Consider the following 16,200-nt stretch of genomic DNA (forward strand, 5'->3'; position numbering starts at 1 on the left):
CCGAATTTCAGAGACAACTGTGCAAATCGCAATAACCTGCGAGTTCGGACAGGCTTACAGGGGGGAAGCAGCTGCTGGAGTCGGTTCCCATGGCTGACAGAGCCACTCATGGGAGTGAGATTATCATTTTCATGATGGTAAAGGGACTATTTATTGTGAACTTCTATAACGCTCTGACTTTTTTTATTGCTTAACTCTGAAACTCTTTTGCTAACCGTACATGTGCTGTATGACAAAGACTACTTATATATATATTTAGACTGCATTTTGCATTGTAACGTTTAAAGAACTGTTTCTAAACAGCAAAATACATATACTGTGTATATATGTATGACCTATAGTAAATGCATGTGTGTATGTATGTGTGTATGTACATATTAAATTCATAAATATTTTAGACATTTATGATGCATAACCAACCCACCAGACAGTGCAAATATGTTTATTATAAGCCATGTCATTTTGTTCACTCAGTGCACATTCCTGGTTTGAGCAAAACACTTGGGCTTCAAAGACGGCGGATAAAAGGCTTTTCCCACATTGCTTTATGAGCAGAGATTTCCATCCAGACCAGGTGCTGGCCATTTCCTGTTCACAGGCTGTTCTAGGCCCGGGATCATGGGAAGCATTTGGATGTGCATACCTCCAGTGGAGGGGGTCGCGAAGCGCGCGGTAACCCCCTGCAGTTCCGCCGCTGGTCGAGCGCGTGGTTAACAAGACCCGGCTGTGGAGCGCGGGGAGGGGGAGGGGGAGGGGGGCGAGGGGGGGGGGGGGCGGGGGGCGGGGGGGGATTGACAGGTGTGAACTCGGCTGGCTGCTGAAAGGAAGATGCACCCTCTTGGGGAGCGACGCTCACGAGGTGAAGGAGCCTCTGTGTGGACGGGAGCTGAAAGCCCATTAATCACTGACGTCAAACCGGAGATCGACAAGCCATAGCGTGTCAGCGCCCGCTTAAAATAAGCACGTTAAACCTTATGCCTTTACTGGAAAGATGTGCTTACTGTAAGTTTCCGCTTTTTCCCACGTGGTGACTTTCATCTACTCATGGGTGTTTCTTGGGAAGTGGTTCCATTTCATTGGTATAATTAACAAACATCGGAGTTATTTTTGCAACAGTTTTAAAATGTATTACGTCATACATATAAATGCTTACATGCAAAAAAAAACTATTCTACACTATTCTTTAAGGATGACTGGATTCAGTTAGAACTGAGAGCTGATTTCCTCTGCTCTGTTGAAAAAAAAAAATTTCCCACTGAGGGCTGATGGGAAGTATGCGCCCCAAATTCTACAGAAACCCAATTCTACAGAAACTAGTCTTAAAACTGTGTGATAAAACAAACTTACTGCATTACACACAAATAATTACAATTCAGCCATTGAAGAGCTCTCACTTAGCTCAAAGGTGTAAATAGCATTTAATGTATGTTTATATAAGAGCTCCATATCTCATAAGAATGTAAGATCTCTGCATACACGACTAGGGCTGAAGTTAATTCATAAGCACTGGAGTTACTGTAAATAACAATGGTAAACAAATACTTGGGAAAGGAGAAGCTTTAAAACACATGTGCGATGCTACCCTCGCCTAATCTGCTTACCTGGGAACGCTAGCATCAGCAAACACTGCGTTGTATCAAATTAAATGAAGTGATGCAGCCAACACAACAGCATTTCTAAAAGATATCTTTATTCATTAAGTGCACAAACAGCATAACAACGCTAATATCAAAGCACATTTCTAAAAACAAAATTAAAATAAAAAAAGCTTGAGAACAGCATATATTCACACTGAAACCAAAAAAATGTAAAACAATAAAAAAAAAAATGGTAAGACTAAAAAAGTTTAAGCACTAGCATCAGTGTCTGGACCCCGCTAACGGCAAACTGAAAATTTCATTTCCACGCTAAGTTCCGTACATGAAAACGGCGAGGGGCCAGGCTGAGGCAGATCGTACCCTCGCGTGCGCGCTAAAAAACCACGCTCGCCAGCCTCTGCACGAAGGACACCGCCCCCCCTCCCCCTTCCCCTTGCCCATTTCTCTCCTCCAGGGAGCCCAACTCCTGCAGAGGGACATCTGTTTTATCCTGTCCTTTCCAGAGAGGGGCGGGGGGCGAGTGTGGGGGGCGGGTGGGGGGGGAAGGGAAGGGTTAAATGCGGCCTGCCGGCACTGGGAGCGTCCTGTCACGGCGTGCGGACGACGAGGAAACAGTAGGTGTGCAACACGCGTCTTTTTTAACAAAACGGGGGGAGACCTCATTTGCGGGCGCCTGGGTCCTGGCTGGGCTTCGGGGCACACAGGGCGCCTCTGGTGGCGGACATTTTTGCCAGGTCTGGCCCACAGTCCACTCCACCGCGCATTCGACTCACTCCCGTTTCTCCAAACATAATTACATCCCCTGTCTGGCCTTATAAATCTTTTCGGGCCCAATTAAAAGATTGCCTTCAGCTTTTTTGTTTTCAGTCATTTCTTACCGAGGGACAGTCACAGTAATGGGCCTGTCCACTTAGGATACGCTGATTTACCAGTGACCAAAAACTGGGGAAAAAATGACATAATGGGTCAACATATTTGAAAAAATTTTGTACTATGTCATACACATTTTGATGAATGAAGGATGTCTTAAAAGAAACTATCAATTTGATGTAATTTGCAGTTATGACATGGCTAAGATGATACAATACCTGTAAACATACCAACATATTACAATACCTTATTTGTAAACTGCACACAGTGCAATCAGTACTTGTTTGACCAATGAGTTACATTAATCCAAGGTGCAGTAACACTTAAATTACAATTTTAACACTTAAAGGGTAGTAAAAAAACTGAAAGGAAATTTTACAGATTTAACGTTTGTTGGTTGGATTGTTGTTTGAAGTAATAAAGAAGTCAAAACAAGTTTATCTTATTTTCTGTCATTTCATTTATCGATGAAAAAGCATTGTGGTATTATTTTATATGGACATTAACTAACTGGTAGAAAAATATAATACATTATGCAGGTTTAATCTAAAATAAAGTGTTCTTCTCCTATGTGCCAAGCAACTAATTTTTCTATTTAAATTTTGAAACAAACAAAAAAAAAAAGACAGCAATTTAAAATGAATGAATTAAATGAACAAAATGAATAAAAATGAAATTGAATTTTTAAGAAATTAAGTAAAATAATTATTTTTTTCAAATCAAAAATGTAAAAGACATAAAGCACGTGCTTATAGAAACATTCCGACTTGGTTGCAGGCTGTGCAAAAAACATTGGGCATCTCAGACACTCTGGCAAACAATTCCACATCGTGCCGACTGGCCCGAAAAACACAATCAGTGATAAAATATTCCATCTGAAATATCACAGGTTTAACAAAGAGTTGAAAATATTTTTACGTGTCGAATTTCTTATTTATCTGCCAATAACAAACACTAACCAGGCCTTCGGCAAATGGCTCAGTAACTTGGTCCTAGATTTCTAAGGGTTTCTTATCAAAACAGACAGCGGTACTGTGACTGGCATGTGCTTAGGCGGTCAGTGGTTCTTGCGATAAAAATCCTCTTTCGGATAATAGAAACCTGAACGAATCTATATACTTGAAATCTAAACAAGCAGCATTACGGTCGACAAGAACAAGCGTTGCGCTAACGGTCACGCAAGTGGCTGAAACAAAAAGAAACAAACAAACGTGCATTTGTGGCGGGCCGCGAATGTGGTCGTCGACCGAGAGAATCATTCGCGTCCCTCGCGATTTCAGCAGAAGAGCACAAAGGAATAATTAGAGCAGGAACGCCTCGCCACGCTCTCCCCATCCCTCACACTCGCATGCCCACCAAATGTGAGACGTTCGCCCATTCCCCTCAAACTTGATGGTTGTTGAACTTATTTTTAGTGTCATTTGATAAGCTTCCCCGCTTGCACAGAGACATCCCACTGACCCAGCCACTGGTCATTGTCTATACCGGTTCCCGTCAAAGCGGGCGCGCCTTGTCAGGTTTCGACTCGAATATCCATTTTGCATCTGAAGTACCGTATCGAAAGTGACTGGATCGTTCGAGCCTTTTTCTTCAGCTGCTCCCCCCTTTCCCACCCCCACCGAGTTTCCACTCGTGCTAACATCATCCGGGATCGTCGTCGTGACAGCGCGCTTGAAATTTTTTTACAATAAATATATATATATATATCGCAAGTTTTTTTTTTTTTGTCAGGGTCTGACGCGACTATGAGCGTAATTCTTAAAATGAACAATGGGGTTATCCGCCTGGTTATCCGCCCCACTTTTTTTTTAACACATATTTTTATTCCAGACATGGCTACACGTTACCGACACTTTTACTCCAAACGATGCGAATACAGTAATAGGTCATTCAATGTCAAAAGGCATAAAAAAGATGAGCGGAGTCTTCACAGGCTGCTGCTTGCTGTTGTCTTTAATTATATTAATTAAACTTTGAGATTCCCACGCAGCGAAAATTACTGGGTTGTGACGCAGTGGAGCCCTTGGAGATTTGAAAGATGGAGGAGATAACGCTTTTAAGATGGCCGTGTCCCTGTTCTAAAAAAAAATGCAAAGCGATAGCTAGGTTTATAGATTTTATTTGTTTGTGTGTTGACGGAACTCAAAGCGAAAACAAAAATAAATGTTTGCGGGGGACACCAGCTGCCACGTCGAGGCCTTGGAGCGTCGGTCCCTCAAACCTAGCCGGAGATCTTTGGTTCTGGGCTGTCTCTCAGTAGAGTAACGCTCTATTAATTTTCCCGTCCCTGGTGCACAATGAAAGAAAGGTGTCTCCAGAAACTAAAGGGCAAAGTCTTGCTGCTTTCCCGATACCTTGGGGCAACCCTGTCTACGATTTGTCATGCGTGTGCACTTCTCAGTGTTAAAATGACAAGATCGCCAGTCAGAAAGCTCCCGCCAGGCACTGAATGATAGTGGAGTTGGAGAGATTTTTGTGATGAGACGTTGCCAAGAGGCAATGGACTTGTGCACTTGCTAGGCCCGCTGGGATTATTTCTACTTCCATGCCAATGGCAAACAGCCTCTTTCACTCTGTTTTTTTCCCCCTTTTTTTTTTTAAATAGCTTCCGTCTGTGTCCATGAAATTAGGTTTTCCACAGAAGGCACAATATGGTCAGAATATGTTAAGCCTTTGGTGTGCACAAGAAGCTAACGGAAACCGAACGGCACAAAGCGAAGAGTGCTCGCCATGTTCGCTTGTCCCTAAGTAAAATTAACAACAGAAAAGGAAATCTGCCACTGCTACTAATATCAGAGGATGTGACAATATGCTTATGGTAATTCTGCATTTATGAATGACCCTGCACCGAGGTGAGAGGTCTCCTAAGTGCACTACGTGGTTAGATGCAAAACAATAGTGGTTTTTGGGCAAAGCCATTCGATTTAAAAAAAAAAAAAAAAAAAACCTTGAATTCCTCCTCTTCTGCTTTCCACAGTAGATAGAAACCCTCGAAGGTCGGAGGACGTTGATTTAACGGTTCTGAATCCGGCTGAAATTCATACACCGGCCCTGAAAAAAAAGATAAACACACACAAAAATAGTTTCATTAGCATCGGTTATAAGAGACCAAAAAGGGACACTAGCCATCGCAGGTGTAAACACAACATTACAATTATATATTTTGTCTCAACTACTACATTGCTAATTAAATTTCACAATTATCTAAATTATTTTTTGTATTCTTGGTACAACTTTACAATATAAAATAATGTCCTCCTAAAACCACGAAGATGTATGGCCAACACATTAACCAACAAGAATCTATGGCTAGGACCTGCACAAACCAAACAAGCGACGTGTTAATTATGTACAGCAAATGAGCAAACATGACACAATTATGGAAATATATATTCAATTAAAAAATAATTTCCATAAAATATTTTCACACTTTTTTCAAAGGGGCATATTTGGTTTAATAATATATTGTACTTTGGACTGCATAGTAAATATAGGCTACATTACAAAGTACAATAAATAAATGTGTAATAAATGTAACAAAAATTATAAATAAAAGTATTATTATTATTAACAACAACAACAACAATAATAATAATACTAATAATAATAATTTAATCAAATGAACAAAGAATTATCTTAATATATTGCCCACAATCTACAATGGTTCCCAAAAACAGTGTCCAAAAAAATAATAAACATGTGCTTTGTATACCTCTAGCCTGTCTACTGCATTAGTGCCTTCAGTGCACATCTCTGCACAGAAGGATGTGAGTCCAGCCCCCCTGCTGTACCCAGCTCGCCCCACACCGGGGTGCAAATGCCACTCCAGCCACGCAGCACAGGGAGGGGAGCTGGCTGCTGCTGCCGCCTCAGCTCCTCTGGCTGCTGAGAGAGCTCCAGCACAGCATCTCACCGCTCCACCACAGCCTCCCCTCATCCAGCACAGCCTCCCCTGCTCCACCACAGCCTCCCCTCATCCAGCACAGCCTCCCCTGCTCCACCACAGCCTCCCCTCATCCAGCACAGCCTCCCCTGCTCCACCACAGCCTCCCCTGCTCCACCACAGCCTCCCCTCATCCAGCACAGCCTCCCCTGCTCCAGCACAGCCTCCCCTGCTCCAGCACAGCCTCCCCTCCTCCAGCACAGACTCCCCTGCTACAGCGGGAAGCCTCCGCTTGCAGCTGTCACCACACCGCCCAACCGGGTGAAGTTAGCGTTTCGAGCGCTCCCCTCGAACGGTCGCCTTTTTCTTTTTTTAAAACCGTCCGCGCCAACAGAGCGTGTAGCGGCGCTCCGTACGAGCACCGGTGGTGAGACCGGCGGGGGCTCCGCGCGCTAAGCTCCTCAGCGTCCGCGCCCTCTTCGCTTAATCTCGCACGGTAAACAAACGAGGCGAGTCAGATGCCGCGTTGGCCGCGGCCATTGGAGTGGTTGAGTTGACTGGATTTTCAGATTTGGGGGGGGGGAGGGCAAAACCGCCCCCAGCACCCACCCCTCTGTGCCAGGAGGGCCGCACAGGTGAGGCGCGATACGTTCAGCCCTACCGCGGCTGGGGGGTGGGGGGAGGAGGGGTGGGGGAGCCGCGGCTTGGCGAGCCTCCTTGAAACCGAGCCACGTCACCACGCGAGCGGAGAAAAGGATGCCGCAGCCCACCTGTGCCGCACAAACAGAGGGACGCCGGTCCCGCATGTCAACCACGATGTCGGTTCGATTTCATCAGACGAACAGACAGATGGATGCGTGGTTGACTTGCTCGGTATGGATGGAGAGGAGGAGAGAAGGGGAGGTGTTTTTCCATCTTTTTTTTTTTTAAGAAATCTGCATATTATATTACAGAACTAAAGAAGAATTAACTGTTTCAGAAGAACTGGATCCAAACTGGGATTGACTTGATTTCAAAATGGTACTCATTTTCTTTTACATGCTGGCCTGCAATCTATTGTGTCATTCCTGTAAATTTCACATATCGAAGGTTTGCCAGTCCGATTATTCCCCACTGACTTTGGGAAACTGTGCTCTTGCACTTTAAATGGAGCAAATAGTCTGACGAATCAAAAATCACATCTGCAGAACTAAAGAGGACACATATGGCATCAATTAACACTCTAGCAAACGCCCAGATATTTAGCGTTCAGTGCTACGGTTTCACTGTGTCGGCCTCCAATTCAGGTTTGACAGCCATCAAGCCTTTTCTTCGTACAGAATTTTTGGAAAACTGAGACCAAGCTGATTTATTGACAGTGCCAAGTGTGTACACATCTTTGATCAGTCTTTCCGTACACTCTCTCTGAGCTTCAAAATGACTAAACAGGAACTCAAAACTAGGAGTGGTTGACATGAATCCTGGGTGCAATTACTGGCATTTATTAAAACTGGAACAACATTTGTACCATGCTCAAATAACCATGCACGTATACTTAAAAGGCACTGTACTATATTTTGAATGAATGAATTAAAACCATACTATACAATTCTATATTGTTTTGTCAGTGCCCAATCATTTGTGAGAGGTTATTTCTATATCTAATTCCAATTGTCCATGGACACATCACTATGTTAAAGCCTTACAAATAAATGCTTTGCATCGAGGCTAAACTAACAGTTCATAGCGCTGAAGCAGTATGGGCACTCTGAAAACTTCTTCAGCCAACATGCACATGTCCGTTAGCCATCCAGAAACAAATGTAAAACCAACCGAAACAAAAGCAAATAAAATACTAACATGGCCCTCAGTGATGGTGACCAAATGAACATGACCAATATGGGTTAACCATGCTAAGCTCCTCCGTCACCAGTCTGGGTTGCGCTCCATGGAACCCACTGCACCCTGAGCACAAGGCCTGCTGAGTCTGCGTACATTCAGCCACTGAGAACCAAGCCCACCATTTAAACTAGCAGAATGCTGAAACCTCCCCACACACAAAACATAACTTCTAATTTGGAAAGTACCTACACTGTTTTAAAATAAGACCTCCTCTGGAAAATATTCAAAGCATTTGTAGAGAACCTGGGTGACTGTAGCCAACTGTTGTCAGCATAAGCCTTCCAATTTTTGCTAATACTATTTGCAAATTTGATTAATTTTTTATTTTTTTTATTTTTATTTTTATTTTTTTTTTAAACATTGCAAACTATGGCAGGAAATTGTTTTTCTCTCTAAATGAGGTCATGCCCAGCTGTTTATATGAATATTCATTTTGGTTATCAAAATTATCAAGATTTAAGCAAACTTCAACCTTATCACTGATTGGATAATCAGCCTGGTTATACAAAGGTGCTGCTGGAAGTTTTCAAAGAACAATGGAAGTATTTAGCAATGTCATATTTCACCATCTTATATTGTGTACAGTAAACACATACTCAAACTGACAAAACCACTGTTTTATTTTTCCTATATTTTTGCTACCATGTATACTTGCATGAGTAATCCTTTTTTACTTCACATTTTGTTTTTTTTTTTTACATGCATGTAACGTAACGTGTACAATTTTATGTGTACATGATTATTTTTTTAAATGCGTGCCATAACAGTGATGAATGCTTAAGTGATCTCAATTAATGCAAGTGGAATTACAAGCTGGAGACAATCCAAAGTAAAAAACAATAAAAAAATAATTGAAGTAGGCTGTGATCTGATTTGTATTCTGCTTTTTTCTGCTTACAATAGGAACCATAAAGCTTTATGGAATACCGCAAATCCGAAATTCATGTCTCGAATGAACACGAGCAGCCTCTTGTTGACCTCGTGCGTATGCCACACCTGAAGCTTTCAATCAAATGCAGACAGCATATTGTCCGTCCCCTGCTAATGTTAGCCGCCCCCGCGAGTTCAACCGCGAACGGCGACTCTTTGAACGCCGAGGTTGCCCGGTCCGACGTCGACCAGACTCTCCGGAACCGCGTTCGCCGCTCTAATTTGGCATCTATCTGGGCAAAGGTCCAGAGACTGAGTCCGCGTGTGATTCCGCATCTCATATCCTGCTCTTCACGCACCGAACAGCTTGATTCCCCCGGCACGGCCAGTCCCTCAGGAACTGTCTTGCACTTTAATATCTACAAGAGGGGAGAGATCCAGAAACCGGGGGGCGGAACCCAAGATTTGGATCCAGGCTCGCAGAATTTTGCAATCTGTCTACACGACTCTATAAAACTTAATCAAATCGTTTTTACTCCATTCTACCATAAAATAAAATATAAACCAAGTACTTGATGACACTGCATTTTGTAGTACAGCCACAAAGATGACCAGTAGCCCTGAAATAATATCTTATTCTTAAATTATAAGACATAAAATAATTTAAAAGAAAATATAAACACCTTCCAAACAAGTATTTTAGATAACTAGTGGGGAAGAGGTTTAAATGAAACAGTCATTTATTTACAGTGCTCTTACGTACTTATAGAAGAACGGACCTCGTATTGATTAAGGAATCAGGGTTGACATAAAAATGTCTTTTTTACAACACAGGGAAGTGGGGAGGGTGGCAGGGCTATCAGTGCTGGCTCTTCTGAGCAGCGTGGCAAAAGGAACTTGACCATAATAAGCATCAGCTCTCTCCATCAGAATCACTTAAGCCTCTGCCCCAATTATCGACTCCGTGGCATATGTGGTCCGTTTTTTTTCCCTCCTTTTTTGTACGCGTGTCCTTTCTCTCTCTCTCTGTGCATACTGAACAGATTAAACTCTGAAAATGAAGGGGGGGGGGGGGGGGGGGAAGCTCAGCTGTCGGGCCGGGGCGGTACCGGAAACGGAGCGGCCCCCGCGCTCATGCGACGGGCCCTGGAGCCGCTAACGGGCTCCATCTGGCCCCGCTAGAATGGACCAAGATCCCAGTCACCCAGCCAACGTGAGGCTGCTCACTGACGACTCTACCCCCATTGTAAATATGACAGCAGAGCGGATACGGTATCACACAGCAGCCTGTGACCAAAGAGTTTTCAGTGTGCAGGCAAGGAGCAGAGCTCTGTCAGTCCAGAGAAAGGTTAAACTGAATACAATTATCAAACTGGCAGGTAAAATAGCAGGGACAACATTCCCAAATATTAATTATTTGACAGAGGAGTCCACTCTCAGTCTAGTAAGGGGGATTGCAGGTGACCTCACATGCACTCTGAACTCAAGTATGCACTGACGCCATTGAGCTGCAGGTATCTGATGACTAGAACAAAGACATGTGTAACAGCAAAGTCATTTGTGCCTAGGAGGGTAAAAATTCTCAATACAGAGGAGAATTAGTAGCTGATCACTTAACTATCATGACACACTAACACTGCACTAAATATGTTGTTTATATTGTTTATCTATTGTCTGAATGTCTATATTTGTGTTGTTGGTGTAGCACTGTATGCTAACTGTATGTGAACAAGAGCCTCAGGAAAACAGAATTGATCAGTCCACTCAATATGTAAATATATCTGGAGATGGAAATTAATTAGATTTTTTCCGGAAAAGTTCAAGAAACATTTCAAAATGAACACCAGGGTTTTTCGTGGACACACACAGCAAACATCAAGTCAATGATCTTTTGTTTTGTTTTTTTCTCATTCTCGTAAACCGTTCCATGGCTGATTTGGATGTCCAACCAGGCACTTTTCCATGGGTTTAATTCAATCGTACTGCCTCCCCAGATGCTTTTAACTGGCTGCTCGTTCAACGTGCGGAAGCCCTGCAAACGTCACCCTGTCACAGGTGCGGAAAGCCGTCGAGACACCACGGCGACGCCCGTAATTCAGACGCGGTGTCACCGCGAAAAAGGCCTTTCGCCAGAGAATCAGAAGCGTAATTTACAAGGACATAAAATTCCCCAGCCGGCACAATATTTACAACGGAGGCCCTTCATCGCCCATCGGAGGCTCAAATCGAGTCCTTCTGCGTAAATAAAGCGGCATATGATCGGCGATCGGGTTCCGATGACTCTCAGACTGACCCCAGAGCAAGACGCTTTTTAATCTCGAGCCAGCAGTAAAATTTTAATGCGGGGCTGGCGGTGTCGCACTGTTTACAGATTGTACATCGCCGGCTTTGCGTTTCTGCCCTGACAAGAGAACGTTTTCACCAAGGTGGGGAGCAGCCAGGTCCACCTGACCACCCCGACTCATCCATCATCGGGCGATAACAGTCCAACGGTACGCACTGACATATCTGTTATGGGTTAAACGGGCCGGGGTCAGCCACGGAGGCCGGATTTAGAAGATGACGTCTCGCTAGCTTTCGGTCGTCGGGCGAAGGCCAGTCACGTAGGCAGGATTTAGAAGGTGACGCCACGGTCGAATTCGGCCACCGGAAGGTGAGGCGGACGAACGAAGACCCGGTGTCGCGTTCCTCAACCTACAGAGCGTCCGCTCTTTCTGCTCCCGCGCTCTGCGATGAGTCGCGAGCCAAAGGGACAACAGAGGGAACAGGAAACAGGAAACAGGAAACACGAACCGGACGGAAGACAAGCCTATTCAACAAATACCGCAGGGAGGAATTATGACACCGCGCACGTAAGGTTTTACACACAACACAACCTGGAAACACGTGCAGATGTTCATCTTATTCCTCGTAATCTCTTCTGTTGTAAATGGAAAATTATTTGAAGCATTGAATAATATGAGTTTGCCCTGCTTCAGTAAAAATACAACTCAAAACTTCTCCCGTAGATTTACTACAAACCAGCATGCTGGATTCCTTTACTCAAGCCAAAAACAGCCCACCCTGCTTGGAAATGGCAACATGTATCTGACTACAGTGTAGCACAGAGCATAATACAAACACAGTTCTGACTAAAATGCCTATCTCTGATATTGGATTATTCCCATTGTAAATATTTTATCAGCTTGTTTTGTGAAATGAATGCTAGCACATTTACAGGTTCAGAACATTCAGAATTGCAGTTACAATAGTGATTTCAGATTCAGTCAAGAATATATATGTAATCCTGACAACATTGTGAACAGGATTTTATAAATGATGGACAGTACTATTACAGATTACTTTTTGAAACAGACAGATTGCGAAGACTGAAAAAACAAATGGTATTGCATTGGCCATTTAAGGACTTTGCACAAACTTTGGAAATTCAGATTCTATTAACCTGTATCTGTATCTGTATTCTGGTTCTGACAAAACTCCAATTCAAAATTAAATCATGTGGGGATGTCCAAATTTAACATTTCTTTTTCATCAATAAAAAAGCACATTCCTTGGTTAAAAATACTGAGATTTATCTATTAATAAACAACTACTAAGTACGAATAAATTGACTGCCATTTCCATTGACTTTAGACCTAATTTAACAAAATATTTATCAGTCCCTTTAAGAAAAAAATAAAGTATTACAACCAGGTTATTTGAGGTCTACAATATGAGCGATTGCAAAGATACGCAATTGAGCTCAAACTATAATACAATCCATAAATGACGTCGTAAGAGTTAATTTGGAATGAAAGAGAACGATTTCGCGCCAGGAAAACACGCATAATCGGGCGTCGTCATTCGGAGGCCACGGGAGCAACTCCGCTCGGCTCTGACACGAGGGACGAAAATACGCCCTGTCTGTCAGCTGGTGCGAGGAAGTCGTTCCTTCCGAAACCGCGCAAGCGAAGAGCGCCGGCTGCAGCTGTTTCCTGCTCGGCATCCCGCGTCTCTTCCCCCCCCCCCCCCCCCCCCTGCTTTCTGCTTTTGTCAAAGTAAGTGCACATCATTGCCAGCTAAAAGCTCTGGGCACCGTCCCTGGTTGTTCCAGAGAAATGCCAGTCGTTTTGGCGTCGGCGAGCTCACAGACGGCGCTGAAAGGCGCAGATGGCGCTAATGGAAGGGCGGAATCCAGCAGAGGCCCGGGACTTAGCCACGGCGGAGCGGCTTCCAAATAGCTGCAGTACGCCCGGCTCCGCGGCTCCGAGGCTAACGCCGCCGCGCTACGCCATAAAGAATTTAAAAAACGATAAAATAATAATAAGGCGGGAAAAATCTGTTTGGAGGAGGGCCAATGGGATCGGGCCGTGGGATTTCGTCCTGCGGTTAAATATAACGCTCCGATTTAGAGGCATCGTCCGACCTCAACAAACAAACAAACAATATTGAGCTGTTACTCCTCCTTCCCATAATGCAACAGGGACTGTTGATATTTAAAAGAGCTCTCGGATAATATATTACAAAGGCTCAATTCTTGAAATGAACAGGATAACACAAATGAATGTCTAACAAGGCCCTCAAATATTTCATAAATATTTACAGCTTATTTTAATAAAAAATGAGAAGTTCAAATTCTGTTGTTACTGATTTCTATGCTAATTAGTCTACAAGAACTCCAAAAGTGATAACATTCACAGTATGACATGAGCAAGTTCTAATTTGGTTATTTAACAAAGCTTTTATTAACACCCTTTTTAAACTATAGCACAATTGAACATGATCTGGATAAATCAATTGCATTTGTAAACATTCCACATAGCTTTTGTGAGCCAAGGAATAGCATATTATTAAATAAACTCGAATAGTGGAGATAACTGATTGAGAAGTTGGAAACTAGTATCTAGTTTCAAATGTAATGGTGACACCAAGTCAATCACACAGCGACCAAAGACCAAAGTTGAGTTAAGGCTATCACTTCAGCTAGATATCAGTGGTGATAAAGGCCTGTACTAAGGCCTGTACACAAACATTGGTCTTTGACTAACAGTACAAGTAAATGCAAGCATTTAACTTTTCTTCACAAACTCTTTTAGCGTTGGTTGGACTCACCAACATTGAATTGTTAGTCAAATTTTATGACAAACATTGATTGATACACAAGGGTAGACTAACTCTGAATTCAACCCCCCTTCAAAGATTAATAAGGCCCCATTCAATAAAATATTTTATTCAGCTGACTGAATTAATATGTTTTAATTTTAATACATTGCTCTGGAGAATGTATTTTGACTTTATTAAACAGCAACAGTCTTCAGAGACGACCTGAGAGTTTTGACTGAATCCAAGGGTGACCTATGCTCTTCTGCTCTAGCATGGCCAATGATGAACTAGCCGGCGTTTCTTTGAGTTCTCAGACTCAGCTGCAAGAGTTTAGCACCAAAGCATTCCATTATGTGGTCACACAGTTCCGTGTTCAATACCGCCTTAACACATTGGCTCCTACAATGAACTGACAGCTGCATGCAACGATTTCCACACAGGCTGAGCATCTCGACTAATAATCATTTGAAGACATCGGAGCTTAGAGTAAATATGTGCAGAATATGACTGATTTGGAGTAAAGTAAAAGGAACGCAAGTGAGGTCCAGGAAAAATATCACAGTGCCCCCCCCCCCCCGCCATGCCACACGATTCCAAAGGGAGGTCCATCACTTGTCCATCACTCAGTGGCACAGGTGAACTTCAATGCAATTACTTTAGAGTAACTCACCACCTAGGTACAGTACAGTAATCTGCCAAAAGCTACCCCGTCCTGTGACCTTCTCATGTCCCACTGCCACTTTACTGGGAAAGCAAGGTTACACTAGAGGCGGGTACAGGTGAGCCAGTAGGGGGCGCTAGACTAAATACACAGTGAACTGACCTGCTGACCTCCACATTAGAGACGGTAAACTTAGGTCCTGATTCACGGCGGTAATTAATAACCCCATGGCATCTTTTCGGAAGAGTGTCATGGGATCTATAACTGGTCCTCTTAACTGATTAGTTTCTGATTGATTTTAAGAGGTCCAAATCTACTGTCTGATACGGTTGGGTGTGAATTCAACCACCCTCGCCCCTTCTATTTGCATAACCATTCTAATGCAAATTATGAGAATAGTTTGTGTTTGTCAATAAATGTTGTGTTTACAAGTTGTGTACTCATTATCTCATTATTCTAATAAGTTGTCTACTGATTAAATAATGAAATTACATTCAAAGCTGCCTAGATTCTTATTATACATTCTTCTTAACCCCTTACATGGTGTACTTTTTAAAAAAGGATGTCTTTGATCCAACTTGGAAGAAGAAACTTCAGAAGGACAGAATCACATTTTACAAGTTATGTCAGTACAGGTATCACCAGAAGGAGCCCGCAGTATGCAACTGACTGTCTGTCACATGGGAATAAGTGGGATTTGGAGTGGCAAGTAACTCTCTGACAGCTCTCCAAAATACAACATCTATGTAACTCAATATATCTGTATTGTTTGTGAACTGACAGTGTATACAGGTTAAAGTACATCACTAAGGCTTTGTATGATATTTTGTTTGAATTAATACCAATTTTGTTTTGTCTCATTCTTGTGGTTCCTATTGTTTTTGCGTGTTTAACGTATCTGACCAAGATAAGCTTGTCTTTCTGTATATGAAAGCATACATATAAAAGAAAAAATATTATTTATGGCTATAGTCAACTCAAAAAAAAAAATCTGTTCCGATAAACCCAGTAAACATTTGGAGCATTGTATTTGCTTGTTTATTGTTTATGCTTGAGTTACTTAACATATGGATTTTTCTAATAGCCTGTGCAGTCTTGTTGAATTGGTTGTGAATCTAAACTGCCTGTATTCAACATGAATCTCTGGGATGTGGGTAACATATATTTATCCCATACACGCGCTTCTTTCCTCTGGAGAGACCCTAAGACACAATACACATCCAGCAACAGCAAAAGCATAAGCCTATATAATTCCTCCCACAAAACAAAATAAAAACATGTAAACTGGAAGTGCATTAGGACACTCTCCAGAATGCCTCCGTTCTATTTATACAACTGCAAGATCAAACTGTGCG

General features: G+C 42.8%; 1 protein-coding gene across 1 annotated transcript in view; it reads right to left on the minus strand.

Annotated features, from left to right (window-relative positions):
* Positions 1–1,671: 1,671 nt before the first annotated feature.
* antxr2a (ANTXR cell adhesion molecule 2a) overlaps positions 1,672–16,200 on the minus strand; it is a 62,163-nt gene continuing 47,634 nt past the window's right edge. The window contains exon 17 of the mRNA XM_035436478.1: positions 1,672–5,519. Within this exon, the coding sequence (XP_035292369.1) occupies positions 5,481–5,519 (39 nt within the window). The 3' untranslated portion in view covers positions 1,672–5,480. The remainder of the gene's footprint in view (positions 5,520–16,200) is intronic.

This window comes from Anguilla anguilla, chromosome 10, assembly GCF_013347855.1.
Source record: "Anguilla anguilla isolate fAngAng1 chromosome 10, fAngAng1.pri, whole genome shotgun sequence".
In the NCBI taxonomy this organism is placed as follows: domain Eukaryota; kingdom Metazoa; phylum Chordata; class Actinopteri; order Anguilliformes; family Anguillidae; genus Anguilla; species Anguilla anguilla.